This window comes from Amphiprion ocellaris, chromosome 13 (assembly GCF_022539595.1).
Source record: "Amphiprion ocellaris isolate individual 3 ecotype Okinawa chromosome 13, ASM2253959v1, whole genome shotgun sequence".
Lineage (NCBI taxonomy): Eukaryota > Metazoa > Chordata > Actinopteri > Pomacentridae > Amphiprion > Amphiprion ocellaris.
The window spans coordinates 9,227,848-9,250,304 of NC_072778.1; the positions used below are offsets into that span (position 1 = coordinate 9,227,848).

Sequence of the window (22,457 nt, forward strand, 5' to 3'; positions counted from 1 at the left end):
GTGGTCCTAGATAATACAATCCAGACAGAGCAACTGAACGTGAGATACTTTGCTTCCCTAGAGGCTTTACAGTTGCATCACAAATCTCCTGGCAACCGTGACTATTGCCATTATAGCAATCCAGTGGAAAATTGGCCACATGCTAGAGGTGGCAGAATATAGAACAACAAGACCAGACAAAGATATTGTCTCATGCCTGTTTGTGCTTGTTGAACTGTGGACAAAGCTGAAAAGGTGGATTTATATCCAATCCGAGGTTAATGTGAATCCTTATCCGTTTGTACTTAACCTCGTTGGGTCAGTACAGTCAGTCTTAAAATGGCAATCCCCTAACTATACACTCACTCAAATCACAACTAGCATTATGAAGCATCTCATGTACACTTGTTGTGTGGGGTGGGGGCTTTCACCAAGTAATTAACACAAATACAGCATATTATACTACTTTGAATCAAATACATTTGTCAAACAATACATCGCAAAAATAATTTTTAAATATACACATTTTCAGTACTAGCAAATGTCAGTGTGAGCAAGGGTTTTTGCAGCTACTAAATGTCAGCTGAACATTATTTATAATGAGTTACCCATTCTCAAATGCTCTCTATTGCAACTGATTGAAGGTGACTCACTGAACTGGAATCCAGAACTGGCCGTCTTCCAAAAGAAATGACACGAGGTGGCATTTAATACTGCGGCAGAATCTGTTGTATCCTAGATACGCATTCTACCTGATGATTCAAACCCATGCATGACTGCCATCCAACAGTCACCTGAAGTATAATTATAGACATTTCCATTGTTATGTGCGAAGGGGTGAAATCGTGGGAAAAGGTTAACGTTAGTGTGGAGACAAGGCTACTTTCTCAACAGTGTAAATCTTCTACTGCTCTTCTACAGGGTTACTGGTGACGTTGTTCCTGACAATGTCCTAGTCATGGTGGGTATGAATAGAGGCCGTGGTTCCTGGCCTCTGTTAGTTGTTCTGCTGTCTAAAAAGAAGACAAACAATTTAGGGATAATCTGCTCCTCTCCTCCACCGTTCTCTATAAATTACTCATTCTACCAATTCTCTCTGGGAGCCAGATGAACTTCAACAGGAGACAGTCCGACACACTGACTTCCTATTCACACAAATAGGACACAAAACAAAGTGTGCATTGTGTTTGTGGCGTTTGGAAATTACACTTATACTGTAAGCATGTCGTTTATAAATGGCTTAATGGACTGAAAAATGTTAGCGTACCAAAGGTTCATTTTGTCCCACCATTAATAAATAAATAATTATAGTTTGATTCTGTCTAATAGCCATCCATGCAATGTTCATCTTCCTGTCTCTTCCTCCCAGACACAAAAACTCTGTCTCAGATAGACACATCCATCTATAATCACAAAGCACGCAGGTCAGGGGGTGGGGAGAAAGGGTAATATGTTATTATGTGGGACCTTTTTTCAGGCTAGACTCATTTCTTACATAGTCCACATTCTGCTTAAGAAACTGACTGCAGCCTCAAGAAGATCTTACTCCAAGGCTGGACTAGCATGTGCAAAATTTACCACGGGGGTGTCAGGAATTTCAATCTTTGCTTCCAAAACAGACTGGCAGCCCGGGGGCCCAAAGTGGGGAGTGAGCAGGATCCCACACGCACTTTTATTTTTTTTAATTTTTTTTTTGGGTTGAACACCACACTGACAGCATTACCCTCCTTATTCAAGAGTCCTCCATCATTTTCAGTGGGGTTGTGCATCTCCCTTTAGCGTGACATCTCCTGGTATGTGAAGCTCCACTGTTTCACTAGGTGCAAGCCTCAGACCAGGATGCCAACAGTCTGTAAGGAAATGTTGCTTAATTTTGGGGAGTTCCTTAGTGCCAGTGCTGACAGTGGGAATGCCTGAGACAAAGTGAACAAGTGCGGCAGGGACAAAGTGCAGGATTATGTTGGCTGCAACGATCACAACAGCACTGATCTATTTTGTGGTGCACAGCGCTGGAGCCTCGGCACTGGGTACAGCATGTTGGGATGAACGCCTATCGAGATCAGGGAGGAACAGCAGCTGTTTGGGTGAGTTCAGCACTGACTCCAATTTAAGGCACTAACAGAGAATGATGTTGAGGATACTGTACTATTGGATATTCTATGTAGGTTCTTAACCAATATTTGTCACAAGTCTGTAGAATTTCTTGTAAATGTATTGATGTTGGCCAAGAAAGAGAATCAAGTTGGCAAAAAAAGATTTCAATAGATACGTAAAACAATAAAGGAGATCTGTATGGCAGATCTTCTAAGTATAGTTTGCACTTGTGTTAAAAGCGTAAGATAATACACTGGCCAAGCAGGACAGGAAACAAGAACAAATATCATAAAAGGCACCTACTAGTAATGCTGCCTATATATATGGCTACACGTTTTCATGTAGTCAAACAGGGTTTCAGATACAATATTTCTTCCCTAAATCCTTACTGTAAAACAAGCAGTGTGTGTGATCATGTTAACATTTCATTTCTGGTGTCTTCATTTTGTAAGTTTTTCAATCAGAAAACGTTCCACTCTCCTCTGAATAACCAACTATGGAAGCTACAATTATAATTCTTTCAACAACCACTATAAGCTGAAGCTTACTGATATAAAACATGAACAAATAATATACAAATTTAAAAAACTGTAGTGAAATAAAACAAAACATGTTGCTCACACTGCAAACTATACTATAGTACTGAAGCTAAATTAAGCCAGGCTGTGCTGGTGTGGGTGTATCTCAGGTTGAGCCCAAGTTTTTTGTGGGATGCCACAAGTTTACAGGAGGTGATGTCCAAAAGGTTAGCTTCATCTCAGCAGGGCAAAAGAATTCTTTTACGACCCACCGTAATAAGGTGACATTTTTCCAAAACGAAGAAATTCTCATCACTATTCTGTTTTCACTACAGAGAGGTCAAAGGTCATAGTATTCCACACAACATCATCCTCCAAATGTCACCGTCTTACTTCCCACAACGGCGAGAACGCAACACTCTGGAAGACTTTTATTTTGTCATTTCTCTCAGTCTGTGGGAGTCTGTGAGGACACCTCTATGGATCTCCTCATGCAGCCCAAAGTTTGCAACAATAACAAAAAAGCATTGGTGATATCAAGTCTTCAGCTGGTTTGGTTTCTCCTCCACTCCAGAATGATGAATACTGATGAAACTTCTGGAACTAAAAGCTCGTGTGAAAAGCTGTAACACAGTTATCAAGAAATACTGATCATTTCGACATTAAAGGCTTTTCCGCTCAATAATGCCTTTAAGAAAATACACTCTAGCAGCCTGAAGCAGCACAACAGCAAAACACATCCAAAATAACAGAAAACCAAGGGGGGACTTTTCCTCCTTATACTGCACTATTCCTAATGAAAATGTATTTATCTCAGTTGTCACACTACCACTGCATTTATTCCTCTGATCAGTAGAGCTACTTTACTTTGCCTCCTATACCCCAAAGTTTTACATGTCTTTTGGGTGGTAATATGGTGTCTGTAACAGTACATGTACTTTTTTATGGGAAATTCAATATATGGTAAAGCATGATTTTCAAATGCATTTTGGCCATTAACTTATAGATAAAATAACCAGATTAATCTGTGTCTAATTTCAGCAATCTGGATTATAATTAAATCATTACACTACTTCCAGTCATTAATACACCACGATTGTGAATCCAGTATTGCTATTAAGGACTTCTATTCAGTAATTTGCAACATCACAATAGTCAAACACCAACTATTTCAGAGGCAATCATGTATATACACTTCTCAGGTGACAAATTTGCACGTTCCTCCACAATGAAAATATTTCTATCACTTTTTGTGTTGTATAAACCTATGATCACACTTACTACTAATTTGACTTATAACACTGCTTCTTATTTATCTTGTTACACTTAAAACCTATGACTGGCAACACCTTTTAGTCTATATGTTACTATTCTACGGTTTTACACTAAAACACCAAGTCAGATTCCTTGTATATGAAAACCTACTTGGTAAAAAATACTTTCTGATTCTGATTTACTATACAGTATGACACCACACAAACTTTATCTCTTGTTATATACAATATTGTAATATACGATGATTCGTTGGGTCACAGGATCAGATTTTAGCACGAAGTAATCAGTCCCCACATTAATTGCCTACTCATGAATTAATAGCACCTGTTTTGTGTCCCTCTGCTGTCAGCATCATGAATCTAGAATCATGTTGACCACTCTGTGAACTCGTCAATCAGTGATTCATCATGCGTGATGCGTCCTAGCGACTCAGTACCAGTGGTCATCTTGGAGATCTCAGGCCAGACATTTCATTATGTTGTTTGTCTGGTGTTGCACATTGTTTTCTTCATTCCACAGAGTTAAGAGCAGTGTCTATGGTTGCACATGACAGCGTCATTACCATGACAGACCAGAGGACGTTCTGCCAAAGGCAACTTGGAGGGAGAATGTGTTTTCACCGCATAGACCTTTTTTTTAAACTGTATTGGATCTAGAGCAATAGCTATGTCTATCTGACAGCATACATGTTGGAATAAACTCATTCCATCTACAAATATTGAAATTGCCACATTGTTGCTGGTGATAACTGTTTAGCAGAACCTTATTGTGATATCGTGACCTAAAGCTGAAACCTGTGAAATAAATTAACACTGAGCGCTACAGCCTCTCACTTCATTCATTGCAGAGTATTGTCAGAGTCAAAGGACAGAGCAAAAGCAATTTGTTGCTAAGGGATGATGTTTTACCCAGAAGCAGCTGTGGCTGCCTTGAATTTCAACGTGAATGGGCGTTCTAATCAAATAATTTGACAAATGTAACCACAACAGCAGAGTGACACAAAGAGGGAAGCAGCAGCTATTGAAATGTTAAATGTTGCCATAGCGACCAACCTGCCCCAGTGATTTATCTAGTTAAACTGAGAACATGTATACAGCAAATGCATCAAACCTATACCCAAGAACTTTTGCATACAGATAATTTCAATTAATAAAGTCACTGCAGTAAAGCCGTCTGTAAGTCTTTGGTTAGAGAATGCAATAGTTTGGGCAAGAGCCTTCATATTATATTAATATCTAATAATCCTTTATGTACAACCTTGACAAATTCTGGTACAACACATCCAGTAGCTCATTCAGTGTGAATAGTTGTGACCATTGAGAAAGTGGCATCTTTTGTCACCATTTCTTCAAATTAAAACTTCAATTCAAAAACTTCAACAATCTATCTGTAACTTTACCCACTAAATGCATGTATTAGTCAAGTGAGTCTTTGCACTACTGAGTGAGAAAACTTCGTTATACTTTCCACATAAAGCATGTTGTGCTTTCGTATGATCTGCATTCTGCATTTTAGGGCCTTAAAAATCAAATTTATAAGATTTATGAATCTCTATGGGTGTGATGTTCGATTCTGTAGAAGCTTCCCAGCCTTTCCTGATATTCGGCCACGGTAAAGCCATTCATCGGATGGGACTTGATGGGAAGCACCACAGAAGGCTTGTGACCGGTGTGGGAAGCTCTATCCTGCTGGACTTTCATTTCAAAGAGGAGAGAGTTTACTGGGCTGACAAACGCAATGGGGTCATCTACAAAGCATCGGTGAAAGAAAGGCAAAGACAGGTGATTATGTAACTGCTCCAGACTTGCAGAGAACCTAGTGGGTGCAAATGAATATCTACCCCTTGTATGAAACATGTAACGTACAGTAAAGAACATTTTTGGATTATTCTAAAAAGTGAACTAAGATCTTACATTCATGTTTCATCATATTTCAATGTCAAGCTTTGGTCTGCATTCTTTTGAAGCTTTTGATCAGAAATTATTTAATATGAATGCCTGTTTTACAGAAACTTCACTCATTTGACAAACACATCTCAGGCCTTGCAGTGGACTGGATTTGGAATAATGTCTATTGGACAAATGGAGAAAAAGGAGAAATAAAGCGAATGGATACAAATGGGAAAAATCAGGGGACACTTTTGAGACACTTGACTCTGCCAAGTTCTATAAATGTTGACCCCATTAACAGGTAATTTATTTGATTTTACACTTATATATCTGTCATGATAATACTTTTTTCTATCTACACACAGATTAAAATAAAGGATCGAATTATATTACATGAATGAAACGATATAATATTCTTATAAAGCCAGGTAAACAGTTCAGATTCCTGTCATTTTGTTTGTGTGTTATTATTTCATCAAGCATGGCTGGTACACAGCTGCAAAATGAAGGTGCCACAAGTTTCTCTGATCAAAGACAGTCGTAATTGTTTTTATCAGGCCACTTGTTGCCTATACTTCACTGCATTTTGGCCCAGATGATGCGCAACAGTGAAGAATTACATTTTTGAATATTTGTACATGATTGAAAAAGGCCAACAGTGTGTTTAAATTACTTTTCTTTGCTTAAATTATCATATACATTACTGCTGGGCATCAAGTCAATTATGCTACAATTTATTAAACATTACTAATTTAAAAAAAAGTTTATGAGGTGCCAGATTATTTTTTCTTCTTGGGATTTGCGTTTATATGAGGAAAGGTCTAAACAGTGCCATCAGTAGAAGCCACTAACTTAAACAGCACTTTCATAAACAGAGAAAAAAATATTTCACTGCAAAGCCGTTTCTCAGATCCAAACAAATATTTTGCAGGTTTTTGTTTTGGCTGTCTGGTGGAACAACTCCAAGTATCCAACGGTCCGATGTGACAGGACAGATGAAAATTACACTAATTAAAATAGCAGAACACCTGCATGCGCTGTCGATCGACCGAGAGGACAAAAGACTGTTCTGGGTTCAGTTTGGTCTGCAAGGAGAAAGCGCCATTGGCTCTTGTGACTACAACGGGAATGTTCTTCACATCATGGATCAGCCACTTCGGTGAGCATGCTGCTGCATTTCCCTTTGCCTTTTTGCTTCTCTGACAACAAAACACTAATGTAGCAACATTAAGATGTTGTCATTTTTTCTCTGATCCTTTAATTATTGTGTCTTTTTTTTGTCAGTCCTCAGTCACTTGGAATATCAGTGTTTCTGGAGCGCCTATACTACAGTGATGCTGCATCTCGGGTTATAAAGACAGTGAACAAGTACACTGGTGGAGAGCCGCTGGATGTCAACACAAAACAAATGTCAAAACCTCCTGTTGATATCAAGGTGGTACATCCTCTCAACCAGCCGGTGGCAGACTCCCTATCACCATTTCCAGGTTAGAACTTTGACATTTAAATTTCTCATGTGAACACGTGATTCAGTGACAGTGTTCTGATAATATTTCACCACTGCTGGTCATTTCAAACAGGCTGCGATGAACAAAGTGGCAACTGTGTAAATGTGTGCTCCAGTCTAGCAGAGCAAGGGGTTTGCCAGTGCAGTGAAGGCTTCGCTCTCAGTAAGCATGGCACTTACTGTGAAGGTTGGTATCTATAACACAAAAGTAATAATGACATTGCAAGAGCATATCATTACTTCAGGGATTTTACAATTTAGAAAGACGTTACAACACTGACTGCATATGACTACAGCTGGAATGTTTCATCTCCTGCAAATATATAATAGGCTCTTATCTAGGGGCCACATATACAAAAACATGCAAATAAAGTATGGCAAGGCAGTTAAATGACAGAATCTAATGGTCATGTTGCTCTATTTGTCTGTGTGTGCCACAGATGTGAATGAATGCTCCCATTGGAACCATGGCTGCTCTCTTGGTTGTGAAAACATTCCAGGTTCCTATTTCTGTACCTGCCCTAAAGGATATGCCCTCCTATCAGACAGGAAGACATGTCGAGGTACAGTATAAACATACTTTTATTAGTTATGTGATGATCGGCATACGTTTATCTGTTTCTCTTTTAGCAACATTAGTCAAAAACGGACCTATGGATTTGGATGAAATTTTCAGGAAAGGTCAGAAATGACACAAGGACCAAGTGATTGGATTTTGGCAGCGATGCGGCTTATAGTCTGGATCCACAGATTAGTTAAATATTTTTGTATTGTGAGATAGCGGCATGGTGTCACTGTAACTATGACAACAAGTGAACACTACATCAGCTGCCGGCTGACGATCACATGCGTACGATCCTACTACAAATCCACCGCTGCAGACTTATCAGAACTTATCTGTCGGAAATCATACGACTGAGCAGCCTTGACAGAATACTGCACTTACTGAGTGCTTTTCTTGTTATTAGGTTGATCGTATAGATTATTTCTTTTCTATTCATGAATAACATTGAAATAAGAGAAAAAAAATGGAAATTTGCAAGCTGTAACGTCACACTTCCAGCTGCTAACTGTGGTTTGATGTGTTCACTGGTACGCAAACGAAAGACAAACTTTACACTAACAGCTTTTTTAAAACTTGAAATCATGGAACTTTTATTCATGTACTGTTCCATCTGATCACATGTCTCAGTTGTGCTAGAAAATAGATGTTTTCTCTACAATATTGAAGGAGAGCAGAATAAATTCAAAAATAACAGCAATAGTAGAAATGACTGGGTGGATTATTTTTCAAAAGTGTGAACATTCTGGTCCTCACTGTGCATGATCTTTGTTCAGTGAGGAACAAGTAGGGTTTTTTAATTTTTTGTTTTTTTAAAGAGTTGTTTTGGTCAGCATAATGAATGTAGCTCTGGTTTCGGATCAGGTCCTCTTTGTGGTGCTATGAAAGGTGGCATTTGTCCACCAGACACTACTTTGACCCCAGAAAACCTATAAAAAGGCTGGGTCACTGGCGTCCAGACAGACTAGAAATATGTGAGCTGCCAATTGTGTGTTAGGTTACTTGGGTCAAAACACTGACATTTTGTCACATTAGCAGCACTGAGACCGGGAGGCTGTGTAAGTTAGATCCAAGCTGGGACACCAAACTAGAGTTAAGGTTATTTTTAACAATTTCTTTTCAGGATTACAGGAATCGATTGGCTTGCTGGCCTCTGAAAAGTTAGATAGAAACCAGTTTGCAAAATATAGTCAAAAGCGCTACAGTAAAACACATGTTGTTGGGAAACAACCGAAATATTTGAAAAATCCAGGTATTCCATACAGCTTTTCTGCCTCTTCTACATCTATGTATAGCCATTCCTATCTGCCATAATGCAGGTCTGTTGTCTGCCAGCATAACAAAAGAAGCTTTTTAGTGAACAGATGCCAAAGACAATCTAATATTTTGACACAAACATATGCATTGCAGTCATGAGGTAATGTATGGAAAACCTTTATTTAGTTAAATAAACTAGTAAACTCAATGTATTATGTGAGGATTTGGTGACGTTTCTTTGGTGTGGATTATTAATTATGGTTGTTTTCGCCCTCTAGTGCCTGTACAGTGATTAACCTCAAACATATTAAAACATACTATAGACGCATCCGTATCTCTTCCCTTCTAATCTCACAGCTATGAGGCCGAGACAAGAGAAAGGCTTGACAGACAGGCACAATGAGATTAGATGATGAGGTGACATTTGCAACTGGGAACATGACTGGTCAGCAGCTTTGACGGTCTAAGCTGGTTAGCAGACAACCCTTAGAAAACAAACAGCCAAGTCGCAGGCTCAACAACAGAGATTACGTGGAAGATAACTGGGCTGCTTATATGTTTTGTTTTTGTTTTAACAATATTTTTTTAAAAATATATGAACAAATGTAACAAATGCGGTTTTATCATCTGGGTATTTTTCAAGTAAAGCCAGATTTTGTAATGTTGTTCCTACTGAATTTATTGTCACATACTTTACAGTTGTACTCTATATTCACTAATGATGTCTTTGTCAATTAATGTTCAACATACAGAAGCTAGTTGGTGACCTGCCACATTTTTGGCATAATGAAGGGTGCCATTTAAGACTGCAAAAAAGCTCATTTTTACCCCGTTCAGAGTACAAAGAAGTGAACAGTCTTCTATAACTATTTCACATCAGACTCATATCTGCATGGCCTGCCTCTTTATACTGTACCTGGTCCATATTCACAGGTACAGAAGATTCCACACTCCTGTGAACTAACATTACATCACCATCACTGTGTGGGCTTTGACTGCATTCCCATCACACTTCCAACTATTTTGATTGGATTACAGCTGACTTCATAAAGAGATTTTAACAGACCAAGGCCTAAGAAGCTTGTTGTCCTTCTTGCTCATCTACTACCTGCTGGGCCCCAAAATAGCCTGGACAAGTCTTGAACATGTAGCATCACTCTGACTTAGTTTTAATGGCACCTAATGGACAGTTGTATAATATGAAATTCTGTATCAGTTTGCATTGTTGTGCATTAAATGGCTGATGTGTTTCAAAGATTTGATTTTACTCAACTATCACATTTTTTCCAATATTATTATAATGGAAATGTTATACATTTTCACAGAGATCATACCATGTGAAGGCAATATGACAAAGTGTGGCCATGGATGCCTGGCAACAGAAAATGGTTCCGTCTGTGTTTGCCCTGAGGGATCTATACTGCAGGAGGACGGACAAGTCTGTACTGGTATGGACTGTATTGCAGCATTCAGACTCATTTTCTGAAACTAAAATCTGCCTTATATTTAAAATTTCAGGCAGTATCATGCATTCACACATATATGCAGATGTAATATATTCATTTGATACCACAGCAAATACTGTAAACAAAACATAGTGGCCTCACCATTTTGCGTCATTGAGCAACAGAACGTGTTATTACTCCAGAAAGAGATTTGTGTAAGTTAGGCAAGTCAAGACAAAGTGATAATTTTTTTCATCAGTGGGAAAGTTCATAAAATTAGAGTAAAACTGAGTGTCAAAATCATCAAATCACTCTCATCTACTTAATCCATGTATCATGTAGATGAATTAAGGGAGAGTCGTGTTAGAAAATGGAGGCTCTTTGCAATGAACAGAAGAATATCTGTGTGAACACTGTTTTGGGCGTTTGCAGGCTGCTCATCTACAGACAGAGGAGGTTGCAGTCAGCTCTGCACTCTTGTCACTCCTAGTAGGTGGCAGTGTGACTGTCAGCCTGGCTACCAGCTCCACCAAGATGGCAAACGCTGCATTGCATCCGGTGAGTCATACGGGTGGCAAAGCAGACAACAGAGTCAGCCGAGCCCACACAGATACAGTATATTTAAATCTCACTGCCCGTATTCTGGTTCCAAAAAGCAAAGCGGGGGGAAAAAAAATGTTTAAAAAAAAAAAAAAAAAGACAAAATCTAGTGCAGTACATTTGAGCTTGAAACACTGTATTTGTATCTACAGGACCTCCACCTTATCTACTAGTTGCCAATCTAGTAGATGTACGAAGAATTAACCCTGATGGCACCGGGGATCAAACGTTGGTGGAGGAGCCCAAAGGAACCATCTTAGCTTTGGACTATGATCCTGTTCTGAACAGTGTAAGATGAAAAGATCTTTCATCTTTTGTTGCTGTTCTGTTTCAGACTTTTTTTCTTGTCGTAGAACATGAGTATGTGAGGATGTGCTAATGTAGGGTCTCAATGACTCCTGCAGAGAACAAATTTTAGATGGCAGTAAGGTTTTGGTTCAGACATGCAGTGACACCTAGTGGCCAAATATTTGATTAATTCAATTTTTCTGTTTTTTGAGTCTTTGGTTTTACCCATTTAGACACTGACCTGTATGCTTTATTATTAGTCTATATTATTTAACAAATCTATTTCTTTGCTCATAATATGTGTTCAATTGAAGGTGTACTTTGCTAGTACCAGCCAGAAGACAATTGAGCGAGTGGATTTGAACAACAGGCTAAGAGACGTTCTTGTCTCAGATGGTTTGGACTCCCCAGAAGGACTGGCAGTTGATTGGGTCCACCGCAAGATGTACTGGACAGATAAAAGGTGTGTGATGTTTGCAGAAAGTAAATGTTGAGTATCGAGGATGGTTAGTGCTCCACATGATCATTTCTGTTCAAGACATTTGCTATTCTTCCTTTATCTCCTACTCTGTCTAGTTTTTAATACTAAGTCATATTAGATGTTGTTAAACTTCTGTTTTTATTGAACCTAAACCATATTCATTAGAATGTTCAACTAGCATTACAGGAGCCAATTACTGGAGATGATTCACAACTAACAGAGTTTGTTTTCTGCCTCTTTTATACTTTTCTACTCTAGCCGGTCAACTGTTGACTGGAGTACATTAGTTGGACTGTACAAAGAAACTGTTGTGAGCAAAGGGCTGGAAAAACCACGAGGAATTGCAGTTCATCCTCTGGCAAAGTGAGTATGGCTACTTGCCGATGTTTTTTTTTTTGTTGTTGTTTTTATTTCACACAAATTCAAATTCAAAATCCAGAACTATTTATCGTATTATATCGTATTTATATACGACTACTTTACTACCTTGCACTTCTATTCTTTTGAACATTCCTCCGCCCTTCCATTCAGTAGCTTCAAAATGAGAAAAAAAGATTGCCACCAACATGCCTCCTTCAAATTACTTGGGTCAGTTAGCACGGGTTTCATTTACAGTGCATTTCCATCTCAACACAAAATACATTATATGCATGGAAAACTAAAACAGTGTTCAAAGGAGAGGTTAAAAGAGGTCAAATCATACTGTACAACACATTAACATATGGCTGATATACTTACGCTTCTGTTACTTTTTGAGGAAGTTATTCTGGACTGATATTGGCTCTCAGCCTGTGGTGGAGCGAGCCTCTTTGGAAGGGAGCGAGCGCACCATCATTGCTAGCACCAACCTTGTGTCACCCACTGGCCTGACCATCGATTTCACAGAAGATCGTCTCTTCTGGTGCGACCAGAGGAGGGGCCTGATAGAGACTGCTGCTCTGGATGGTTCAGATCGACGGGTCCTGTTAGAGAACCAAGTAGGTGAGGTTTGTGTGAAAGATACACATGCAAACATAGAGAGGTGCTCTGCACTTGGAAAGATTAAATCACTGAAGCATTGTAAAACTTGATTTATTAGGTTATATTGGTGTTAAGCAAAGAAAAAGGAAAACTGAAGCTGATCTGGTATACCAATACTGAATGAAAATGTTGAATGAATGATGAATTCATTCCTTCATTCAGTGACCTTTCCAGTTTATTTTGTTAAAATGTGGTCAAATCCATCTTCAAGCAGTGTCATTGCCAATGCAAAACCATTAAAGCACACTTATTGCTATTTTCAGCACCTAACCTGTCCTGCAGCTTTGAGGAAACCCATACAAAAAATACATCAAAACATGCAGCGCCATAAGAAATGGTGTGCTATGACTTTTGGTCTCTATTTGTCATATGGTGTTTAAGAAAGTCATTTAAAAACTGTGTTTAAAATCCCCATTGAAATGAATGGGAATTCAGCTGGACAACTGCCAAAAGCCAGCCATCTTTGGAATCCTGTAGCTCTGGTAGACTTTACAGTAAAAAGTTCATTCAAAGTTTAGAAGGGTCTATCTTTTATGGTTTTTACACAGTTTCATTTTAAGCTTTCTAAATTTTTGTAAAATTCTTTTTTTATTTTTTTGTTCAGTTAGTAAATTTTGACCAGAACATTTTTTCAACAAAGTGCAGTTAACCTTGTCTACTTGTCATAATTTTTACTCTACAGAACAATTTATATATTATATACATTATATAGGTTCATGCATTTGAGATTTTCAAAGTAAAAGCCCCTAGCTAGCTAAAAATAAAAAAAAGTTCAAAGGATTCATCAAGGTACACTACACTATCAAAATAAAAGTTTTGCAATGGTACAAAAGACTTAAAAGGGACTCTAAAATATGCTGGCTTACTAAAATAAACACACTGCCTCAAGGCTTTCCCTTGTGCTACACTGCCAAAACAAAATCTCCCTAAAGTCAAAGGAGCTCAATAAATAGTCCTTCTTTGTGCATCATTTACTCTGTATGCTTGGATTCACTTTCAAAATAAGACTCTATACCCAGTAACAGCTGAGTGAGCAACTCTACTGTTTACAAGGAGTCACCAGGATTCTGTTTATCGCGCTACACTTCCAAACTAAAAGCTCAGAGATGTTAGAAGGAACTGATCAGGGTTTGTTACACATGCTGTCTTCTCAAAATAAAATGTACTTCTATGATGTATACCTTGCATATAATCATAGCAGGATATATCAACTGGCAGAAGCAGCATTGGGACACTCAGAATTTCTTCAGAAATTTTCTAGTTGCTTTTACAGGTGAAGACAAGCACCTCTCACCTGGAATCTTCTTGTCCTCTGTTCTGCTTGTTCTAGGTCGACCTTTTGACCTCGCAGTGTTTGAAGACAGGCTCTGGATCTCTGATCAGGAGCACCAGCAGCTCAGGAGTGTACACAAACGGACTGGGAAGAAACTGCAAAGAATCCATGGCAGCATGGTCCAACCAGCATCCATTGTGGTGGTTCACCCCCTCGCTAAACCAGGTACAGGGGGACAACAATGATTGCATTCTGATAAGCTTGTATACTTTTATCAACCGACAATAACCAAGTGGCAGAGTATAATGATCGTTTTACATTAAACTGGAGTGTGCATTAAAGATTTTTTGTTAAGTTATGCAAAAATAAATAAACCCTAGTTTATAAATCTAAATGTAGTATGTATTTTAGATGTAAAGGTAGGTCACTGAAGAACACAGAATACACCAACACATAAGGATTAATGGGTTCCTCTTTGTTAATCTGCACTTTCATCTCCAGGTGCAAATGTCTGTCTTCATCTAAATGGAGGCTGTGCTCAGGTGTGTGAAAACAAACTGGGATTCGCCCACTGCCCCTGTCTGCCAAACTACATCCTATCAGCTGATGGAAAAAGTTGCTTACCTGCCGATGCTTCAACTGGAACAACAGGTGATGTGTGCTACTTCAGGTGCAAACACTTCTACATAAATCAACTCTGAAGTAAAGCTAAATGATGCTAACTTCATGTATCATTTGCATAGAATCTGGAGACAGTGGTTTAAAATCCCTCAAAAATAAAACATTTAATGATGCAAGTACACCACGAACAACAACACCTGGGCTGTCAGCTGATAAAGGGAATGCAGATTTCCACTCTGATGGAGGCAGTGACTCAACTCTCTTCACAGACAAGATGATTTCAGGTAACAGTGCACCTTTACAAGCAAAATATTTCTTTCCATTCAATATCTTACCCTAACTAAATGTTTTGTTCCCATATGTGCCCTTCTCTGTCAGACCAGAATGAGTGTTACTCACTTCGCTGTGATGTGAATGCACAGTGCCTGCTAAATGCTGGCAAGCCCAAGTGTTTGTGTCTAGAAGGCTTTACAGGTGATGGACAGTTATGTGTAGGTGAGTATTCTTTCTACTGTGCTATGAATGTGCTTTAGACAGACAAAGTAGCACACCCTGAAGTAAGCTTATGGGATTACATTGGGTACAGAACATTTTATTTATCTCACCGTAGCAGGGGTTTAATCACCGGGAGCAGAGCTACATTTTAAAAACATTTCTCAGAGGCAGAGCTGCTCTGAAAGTAATATTAAGATAAAAATTCATGAGGAAAACCAAAAAATTTAAAAATGGAAAGTTGACAAAAAAAAGTAACTCATCCAACAATTACATATTATCATTTCCTTGCAGACCAGTTGAGGAATTTGCAGAGTTCGTTTGTACAGTAAGCAACACTGATAGGTCATAATGTGTTAATAAATTCTAGTTTCTTCAATGTATCAGCAAAGTGCAGGCAAAGAAATTGTAAAATGCAGATATATTTTTGTTAAATAGTAATGCCAAACTCCTGAGCAGGTAAATAATGAGATGATAATGAGAATGTTAATACATAATTTAATGATTCTGAGCTCTGTAAAAGAAAAAAGTTATATTTCCTCTTTTCTTTTTGTTCTAGATATTGATGAGTGCAAACTGGGAGTGCACAATTGTGACAAAACCGCAGAATGTCAAAACACTGCAGGGAAATTTCTCTGCAAGTGCCAGGCTGGATACTATGGAAATGGGCAGACATGTCAAGGTAAGTCTTGATCATGTACTACAACGACCATGTCCATTGTCATGTTTTTCACTTGTATTTTTGTACTTGTACTTCAAAGAAGTAGCAGTGTGTCAAATAGCAGACTATGATTACAGATATACAACAGTATAATACTATACATTTGTCTAATTCATGAGTTTATATCTCCAATCATCTCAAGCGTTGGCGACTACATCACCGTGGGTAACGCCTATTAGCCCTGTTGACGTAACCACCAAACACCACAACAGCAACACAGTACAGAGCTGTCCCTCCACACATGAGACGTACTGTCTGTACCAGGGTGAATGCTTCTACTTACCTGAAATGAAGTCCTACGCTTGCAAGTAAGTAAAACCTCTTGTCTAGCCCTTCCATTGGACCCAAGTCAAACAGTTTACTGACATCTTGAGTCCTGAAGAGGGTCCACAATGTAAATATGCACTTTAAAATATGCAGTTATTTTAATTGCTCAGAATATTTAAGTGATGAGTCAGAAGCAATTTTTATTTTCCAAAAGTATCATGCATAAAACTTGCAAGTGAAATAATTCAACATATGTCTCAGCTGCATGGCATATCATTTATCACAGCTGGCAAGCAGCAGGTGTCACTGTTGTTCTATTATTGAAGCCTCCACCTCCTGGCAAAGTGGTTAAGGGAGGGAAGATTCAAAATTTGCACAAAAATACATATTTAACATCTACTGGACAGAAATATTTTGTCAATGCCAACTTGAATTCTAGTGTATGCTTTAAAATTCAAGCTGATTTTATCGGTCAAATATAGAATTACAGATGACGCATCATTTTTCCCTTGCTGTTTTCAAAACTCTACTGTTTAATATTTCATACTCTGCATTCACAGCTTTTGAACCAAATGTACCTGTTGTTTTAGGCTGAGTTTAAAAACCTGGGGGAACTGGTAACTGTAAGGGCCTTTCCAAATGCCTCATCTTGTCACAAAAGCAAGCCTCTTCTTAACCTTTCCTACTTTTTATTCATTAATATCCGTTTCTAAATCAGAATTCTCCTTTAACATACAATTCTATAATACTTGGTTAATACTGGAATCTGATTATGAAGTGTGTATCTTTTCCTTAGTATCCCTGTAGAGGTAAGACACTGAAAACAAACTGGTGATGAACCATTTAAAAGTCCTTTTAAAAGACTTAAGTATCACAGTTAAACAATATAGTCTCTTATTATATTCTGTACCTTAAATGTTAAACGATCGTGTTTTTGTTTGACGTGTTACAGTTGTGTATCGGGCTACATGGGGGAGCGCTGTCAGTTCAGTGACCTGGAATGGTTGGAGCTTCAGCGGGCAGAGAAGGAGAAGAGGAGGAATGTAGTCATTGCAGCCTGCATGGTGGTCCTCGTTTCCCTGCTCTCCATCACTGCCTGTGTCACCTACTGCTATGGGTGAGCAAGAAGGAGGAAGGGTGATAAATGTGGGTCAAAGACATATAAAACGTGTCTGCCAAAATGAAAAAAAGGGTGTGATGAGAGGAAAAAGAAGAAAGCACAAAAGGAAATGCTTTAGGGAAAAAGAAAACTGAAGAAAGGAAAAAATGAAGGACGACAAATATCCCAAAGAGCATAGGAGGGACAAGGGTTATAAATACAAGAAGGAAGAGGTAGAGAACTCAAACTGATTAAGACTATGATCTCCCATTTGTAGTGAAAGGATCAAGGAGGATGTGAAGTTAAGGATACTCAAAACTACATTTTATATAAGGATAATCAGTTATTCCTTAAAACAAGTGTGAAAAATCTAATACTCGTAGGATTAGGGTTAGATATTGTGAGTTAATGACACCAAAATGCATTGTATTCACATAAGTAATTTCATAAGTTTTATAAAAATACTAAATATAAGAGTCATGTTAAGCTCTTAAAGGGGTTTGTTGGGCTTTGCCACCGTAATGGTTAAAAATAAATCTGGATGAAGTTCAGTTGTGCATATCCACATATATTCACTGCGGTGATGATGTATAATATCAGGAGTGTCGTGTTCAGTCTTCTGAATACTGGAAGCATACAGCTGCACAGACAGCCAGGGACGAGCTGCTCCAGCAATGAATGAGCTGACAGCATTTAGAGGTGTCTATCAAAGCCAGGGTGACGTGAGCCGTGTGATGTAGGTGTCTCGGCATGACAGCGGGAGGTCGGAGAGCAGATCACACGTGGAACAAATGTCAGCATGCTACCCTGGTTAGCTGAGAGAGGAGCATACCTAAACTACACACTGTGGCCCCCTCCTCTCTTTTATTTCCACCTGAGATGCCTCTAAGTAGCTAATTTGTTTTACGGTTGTTTCGCTGGCTTATGGACAAGGCTGTTGGCATTCTCCACTCTTTTGACTTACAAAGCACACCCCTCCCCTCAGCCTACTACATTCCCAACGTTTGCACTCTTGGTTCCCCTGTGGAAGTGGCACGCTTTCAATTACATGGTTGGTTTAGCTTGTTCTACAGCAATTACACATAAAAATAGGTCATTTCTCTGCTACAAAATGGAGCTGGTGAAGTATGACCCCAGTGGAAACGCTACATGGTCACCAATAGCTCTGCCTCAAATTGCCTTCTGCACTTGACTGCAAGTGTACTTGTGCAGTTTTTTGAGTTTGTCGGTTTAGTATCCATTGCAACACACACACAGAGCGAGGAATCATATAGTACACAATAATACTGACAAAAAAAAAAAAACAGACGACAACCTATTTCTCATGTGCTGTCTTTTTCAGTTCTAACATATAAACATAGAAAGTTAATATAGAGATGCATACACAGCCTCTAGACATATGTACAACTAAATCTAGATGTATTATTTTTTGGTCAACAATTAGGTTGAATGGAGTCTAAAAAGTGTGAGATTAAAACATCCATTGCATCTGCTACAGTCATATATACCATATGACTACTATATACTATGTACTAACTGTGTGTGTAGGTGGTAATGCAGTAATATATTCTAGTGTAAAAAGCCAATAAAGAATCAGGACAGTTTGATCATTTCCAACCATGATAAATTTGAATATGTAACTTCTTCTCCTTGACCTTTTACACATCGATTTCTGCAAAAATAACCCCTGGACGTTATTTAAATTTAAATAACCTGTGTGGGTTTATTTTGCAGCACAAGAAGAATCTTCCACAAACAGCCTTCAGTGGATAACGTGAGTGAGACCAGCGTGACAGATGAGAGCACATCAGAGACCACCACTACAAGTGTTCCTCGGGTGAGACCATAAACACATCTCTAAAGACCCCATCGATGAAAATCACGCTTTGCATCTTGTTAACATGCTCATGGGGGTGTTTTATATTCTAGAAGGCATTAGAATGAGCAAGATAAGCAGTCAACACCATGGCTGAGCAATTCTGCCTTGAAGTTATAGCGTACTAACGACTCCAAATAACAAACAGTAAATTATTGGCAAATTTTTAAACGAGACACCAATTAAAGTGATTTGGATTTTAAAATATCACATTTTTAAGTTTAGATTTGATGAGTTTCAGGCTCTGATCACTTGGCCACTTTTTTTAACCAATCATTTATTTCACACTCATTGTTATTGTATGAATGTCTAGTTCTACATGGTGGTAGAAAATGGCGTGGAAGGAAACATCCCTGCCATGGGTTGTCCCAGAAGAGATGTGTGTCCATCCTGCTCTTCAGAAACAGGTACCTGAAACTTAACTTACTCTTTATTTTCTGCCTACAACTAAAATGAATCTGTATATGCAGTATGGAATGAGATTTTATGGATATTTTTATTCCTACCGCTATATTCAGAGTTTTGTTTTTATTTTCTTATTATTATTTTATAGGCACCAGCCCTGTATCTGAAGACTCAGACACGCTGTCCAAACACAACAGAGGGTATGAGTGTTCAATGGTGTCAGCTGCTGCCATGGAGACCACACAACCCACTGCCCATCACTCAAATCCATCACTGTCAAGACCATATACTTGTTTGTCTTTCAAACCAACACCGCTCCCCCAGACTCCAAACCCAGAGTCAACTTCGTCTTAGCTCAATGGAAACACCAACACAGCTGTACAGTTCACCGTACAGTACTGTAACATCCACTATCAAGCTTGTGTCAAGTATTTGGTAGAGCAAAAGGAAAGTACAGTTAACTTGCAAACTTTAGTACATTGTAAGAATATAAAACTGCAATCTCTCTCCTAAAATTTTACTTCCAATTACAACTTTGTAATATACGCTGGGTATGATGGAGCTATATTTTGGTATTCTATATCATTTTACAAAATATGGAATTTGGAAAGAAACTGTTTTTATAATAAACACTTGGGGTCTGACGGTACACAAGAATGAGTACAGAGGAGAAACAAAAGAGTTAAAGCAAAACCAGTTAAGCCACTGAAATGCTGCATATAGACAATAAGAAAAGGCCGCGTTTCCTCTCAAGTATAAACTGAACAGAAAATGCCCATGAAGATATATGCAACATATTCAGCAATATCTTTAATCAACTATTAAAGTGGGCAGTGTAGCTTTAACTTCAAAACCCCACAAGCCAGTCAACAGTGAAGAAACAGCCGTCTCATTTAAACAGAAGATGACCGTATTCACCTCCACCTAATGGCTGGTCGACTGACCCAAACAGAGTGAGCAGAGTAGTTGTAGGTTCTGGTCATGCATGAAGGCTAATTAAAATGTCTACTGAGAGATTTGTACAACATTTGCCTAATTTTCAAGGCCATTCAAGGCTCCCGTTGGCACACTACAGCTGATAGACAACAACCATTGTGTTGAAAGTCTCATCCCGAACCAAATGTCACACATCACATGGTCTGGGATGAACTCAGAAACTGGTGCTAATTACTGTACAGGAGCTGGCAACAAAATGCTCCATAAAACACACATTTACAGTCTTTCCTATAAACTTATAAAATAGATGTATATTATCATGTATGATATTATCAAAGCTCCTTTATACTCAAATTCACATATACTCAAGGTGAACAGAGAACAACATCCATTTCTAGCTTTTGAAGAGAATCAGAAGAATCAGTGCTTGCCATTAAGTTGCTATTGGCCCTCTTATATCAGTTTAGCCTAGATACCAGAACCTTAACATACATTTCTATTTTTGCCATGTTCTAGCCACTGAAATTTGCTTTGCTCAGGATGTGGTTATTAGCTAAGAAAGTTGGACACCACTCCAGGGTGTTTTTATGTATTTTACTGTGTATCAAATGTGTATGATTTGTGTCTCTAAAAGCCCAAGATAACATCCTCAAATATCTTCTTTTGTACAAAATCTAAAGATATTCAATTTACTATCATAGAGGAGAAAAGAAACCAGAAAATACTTACATTTCAGAGCCTGAAATCAGACAAATTTGACTGTTTTGTTGAAAGCAATACATAAACTGATTAAACATTTATCAAAATAGTTGCTGATTAACTTAACATTTGACAAATAATCAGTTAATTGATTATTCGATTAATCATTGCAACTCTATTTAGAATTTGTTTGTCAAATATCTGGACATCCTCAACTTCCAGAGCAAAAACTGAACTACTTACTTGTGTTATAGTAAAGGGACATGTTTTTGTTGTTTGGAAATGTATTTCCGTATTTGTTATATATTTTAGATGCTAACATGAAAGAGGTTTTATTTTCAAGTATTTTGACCTTCAAGGAGGTGCTTTGACTGGTGCAGTGGAGCAGATGCACATTGGTGGTGATTTAAAACTTTAAGATTTGAGTTTGTGGTCCATCTTGCCAACCAAGTCAAATTAACAAAGTGATATGTAAACACTACAAACATAGAAAATGCACCACAGTATACAGTGTATTCCCATGATAACATTTATCCAAGCACAATTTCAATGTCAGTCAATCACTAAATTTTCCAAAACAGTGATCTGTTAGCAAATTTTATGCTTCATTTTGATAAATCTAAGTGTACCTTTGTCAGAGTTCTACTAAGATTTATGCTTTTGGAGGTAAGATGAGGATAAACTGAGGTGGCACGCTGATTAATTTCTGACTTATTAATTGTCTCTTAGTTTGAAAAGGGAGGACATCTTCAAATTGATTTCCATTAAACATCTTTGCAGCATAAGTCTTGGTCTTTATTTGGACAGAACACATGGCATTTTGTTCACACTATACTCAACTCTGATTATATATTATTTTTAGCATGTGTGGGCTGTAACTGGAATCAGAAACTTGCAAGATGAAGCTTGTTTTTATTTTCATCAATAAAATCGTATTTACAATAAATATGCTGTGTTAATAACTGCATTCAGCACTGACACAAGTTTAATGAACACATAAACATGCTGCCCATTACCAACATTTTGCAATTCTTTTATGTCGTCCACACTTCTCTAATGACATCATTTTCTTAGAACTGAAAGATTATTTTGGCCATTCATAGACCGTTTCTGTCCTGTTACACCCCATCACACTCTCCTCTGAAACTCGTCT

At 38.2% G+C, this 22,457-nt stretch overlaps 1 protein-coding gene across 1 annotated transcript; it reads left to right on the forward strand.

The window, feature by feature from the left end:
* The first annotated feature begins 1,403 nt into the window (after window positions 1–1,403).
* Window positions 1,404–22,244, forward strand: egf (epidermal growth factor). The gene is made up of 23 exons (XM_035943120.2): window positions 1,404–2,063; window positions 5,445–5,647; window positions 5,875–6,056; window positions 6,687–6,914; window positions 7,040–7,242; window positions 7,336–7,449; window positions 7,703–7,825; window positions 10,407–10,529; window positions 10,959–11,084; window positions 11,279–11,415; window positions 11,729–11,877; window positions 12,154–12,258; window positions 12,653–12,876; window positions 14,246–14,413; window positions 14,690–14,839; window positions 14,932–15,093; window positions 15,188–15,304; window positions 15,861–15,983; window positions 16,165–16,330; window positions 17,242–17,406; window positions 19,123–19,225; window positions 19,578–19,671; window positions 19,818–22,244. The coding sequence occupies exons 1-23, from the start codon at window positions 1,937–1,939 to the stop codon at window positions 20,021–20,023; spliced, it is 3,498 nt and encodes a 1,165-aa protein (XP_035799013.2). The 5' UTR covers window positions 1,404–1,936; the 3' UTR covers window positions 20,024–22,244.
* The last annotated feature ends 213 nt before the right edge of the window (window positions 22,245–22,457 follow it).

What these genes read in the sequence shown, in the direction of transcription:
- egf (XM_035943120.2), top strand. Translation starts at nt 1,937, where the DNA reads ATGTTGGCTGCAACGATCACAACAGCACTGATCTATTTTGTGGTGCAC. An exon ending in ATGATCCTGTTCTGAACAGT is followed by an intron (nt 11,416 to 11,728) that starts GTAAGATGAAAA and finishes GTTCAATTGAAG; the next exon opens with GTGTACTTTGCTAGTACCAG. An exon ending in TGTGTCACCTACTGCTATGG is followed by an intron (nt 17,407 to 19,122) that starts GTGAGCAAGAAG and finishes TTTATTTTGCAG; the next exon opens with CACAAGAAGAATCTTCCACA.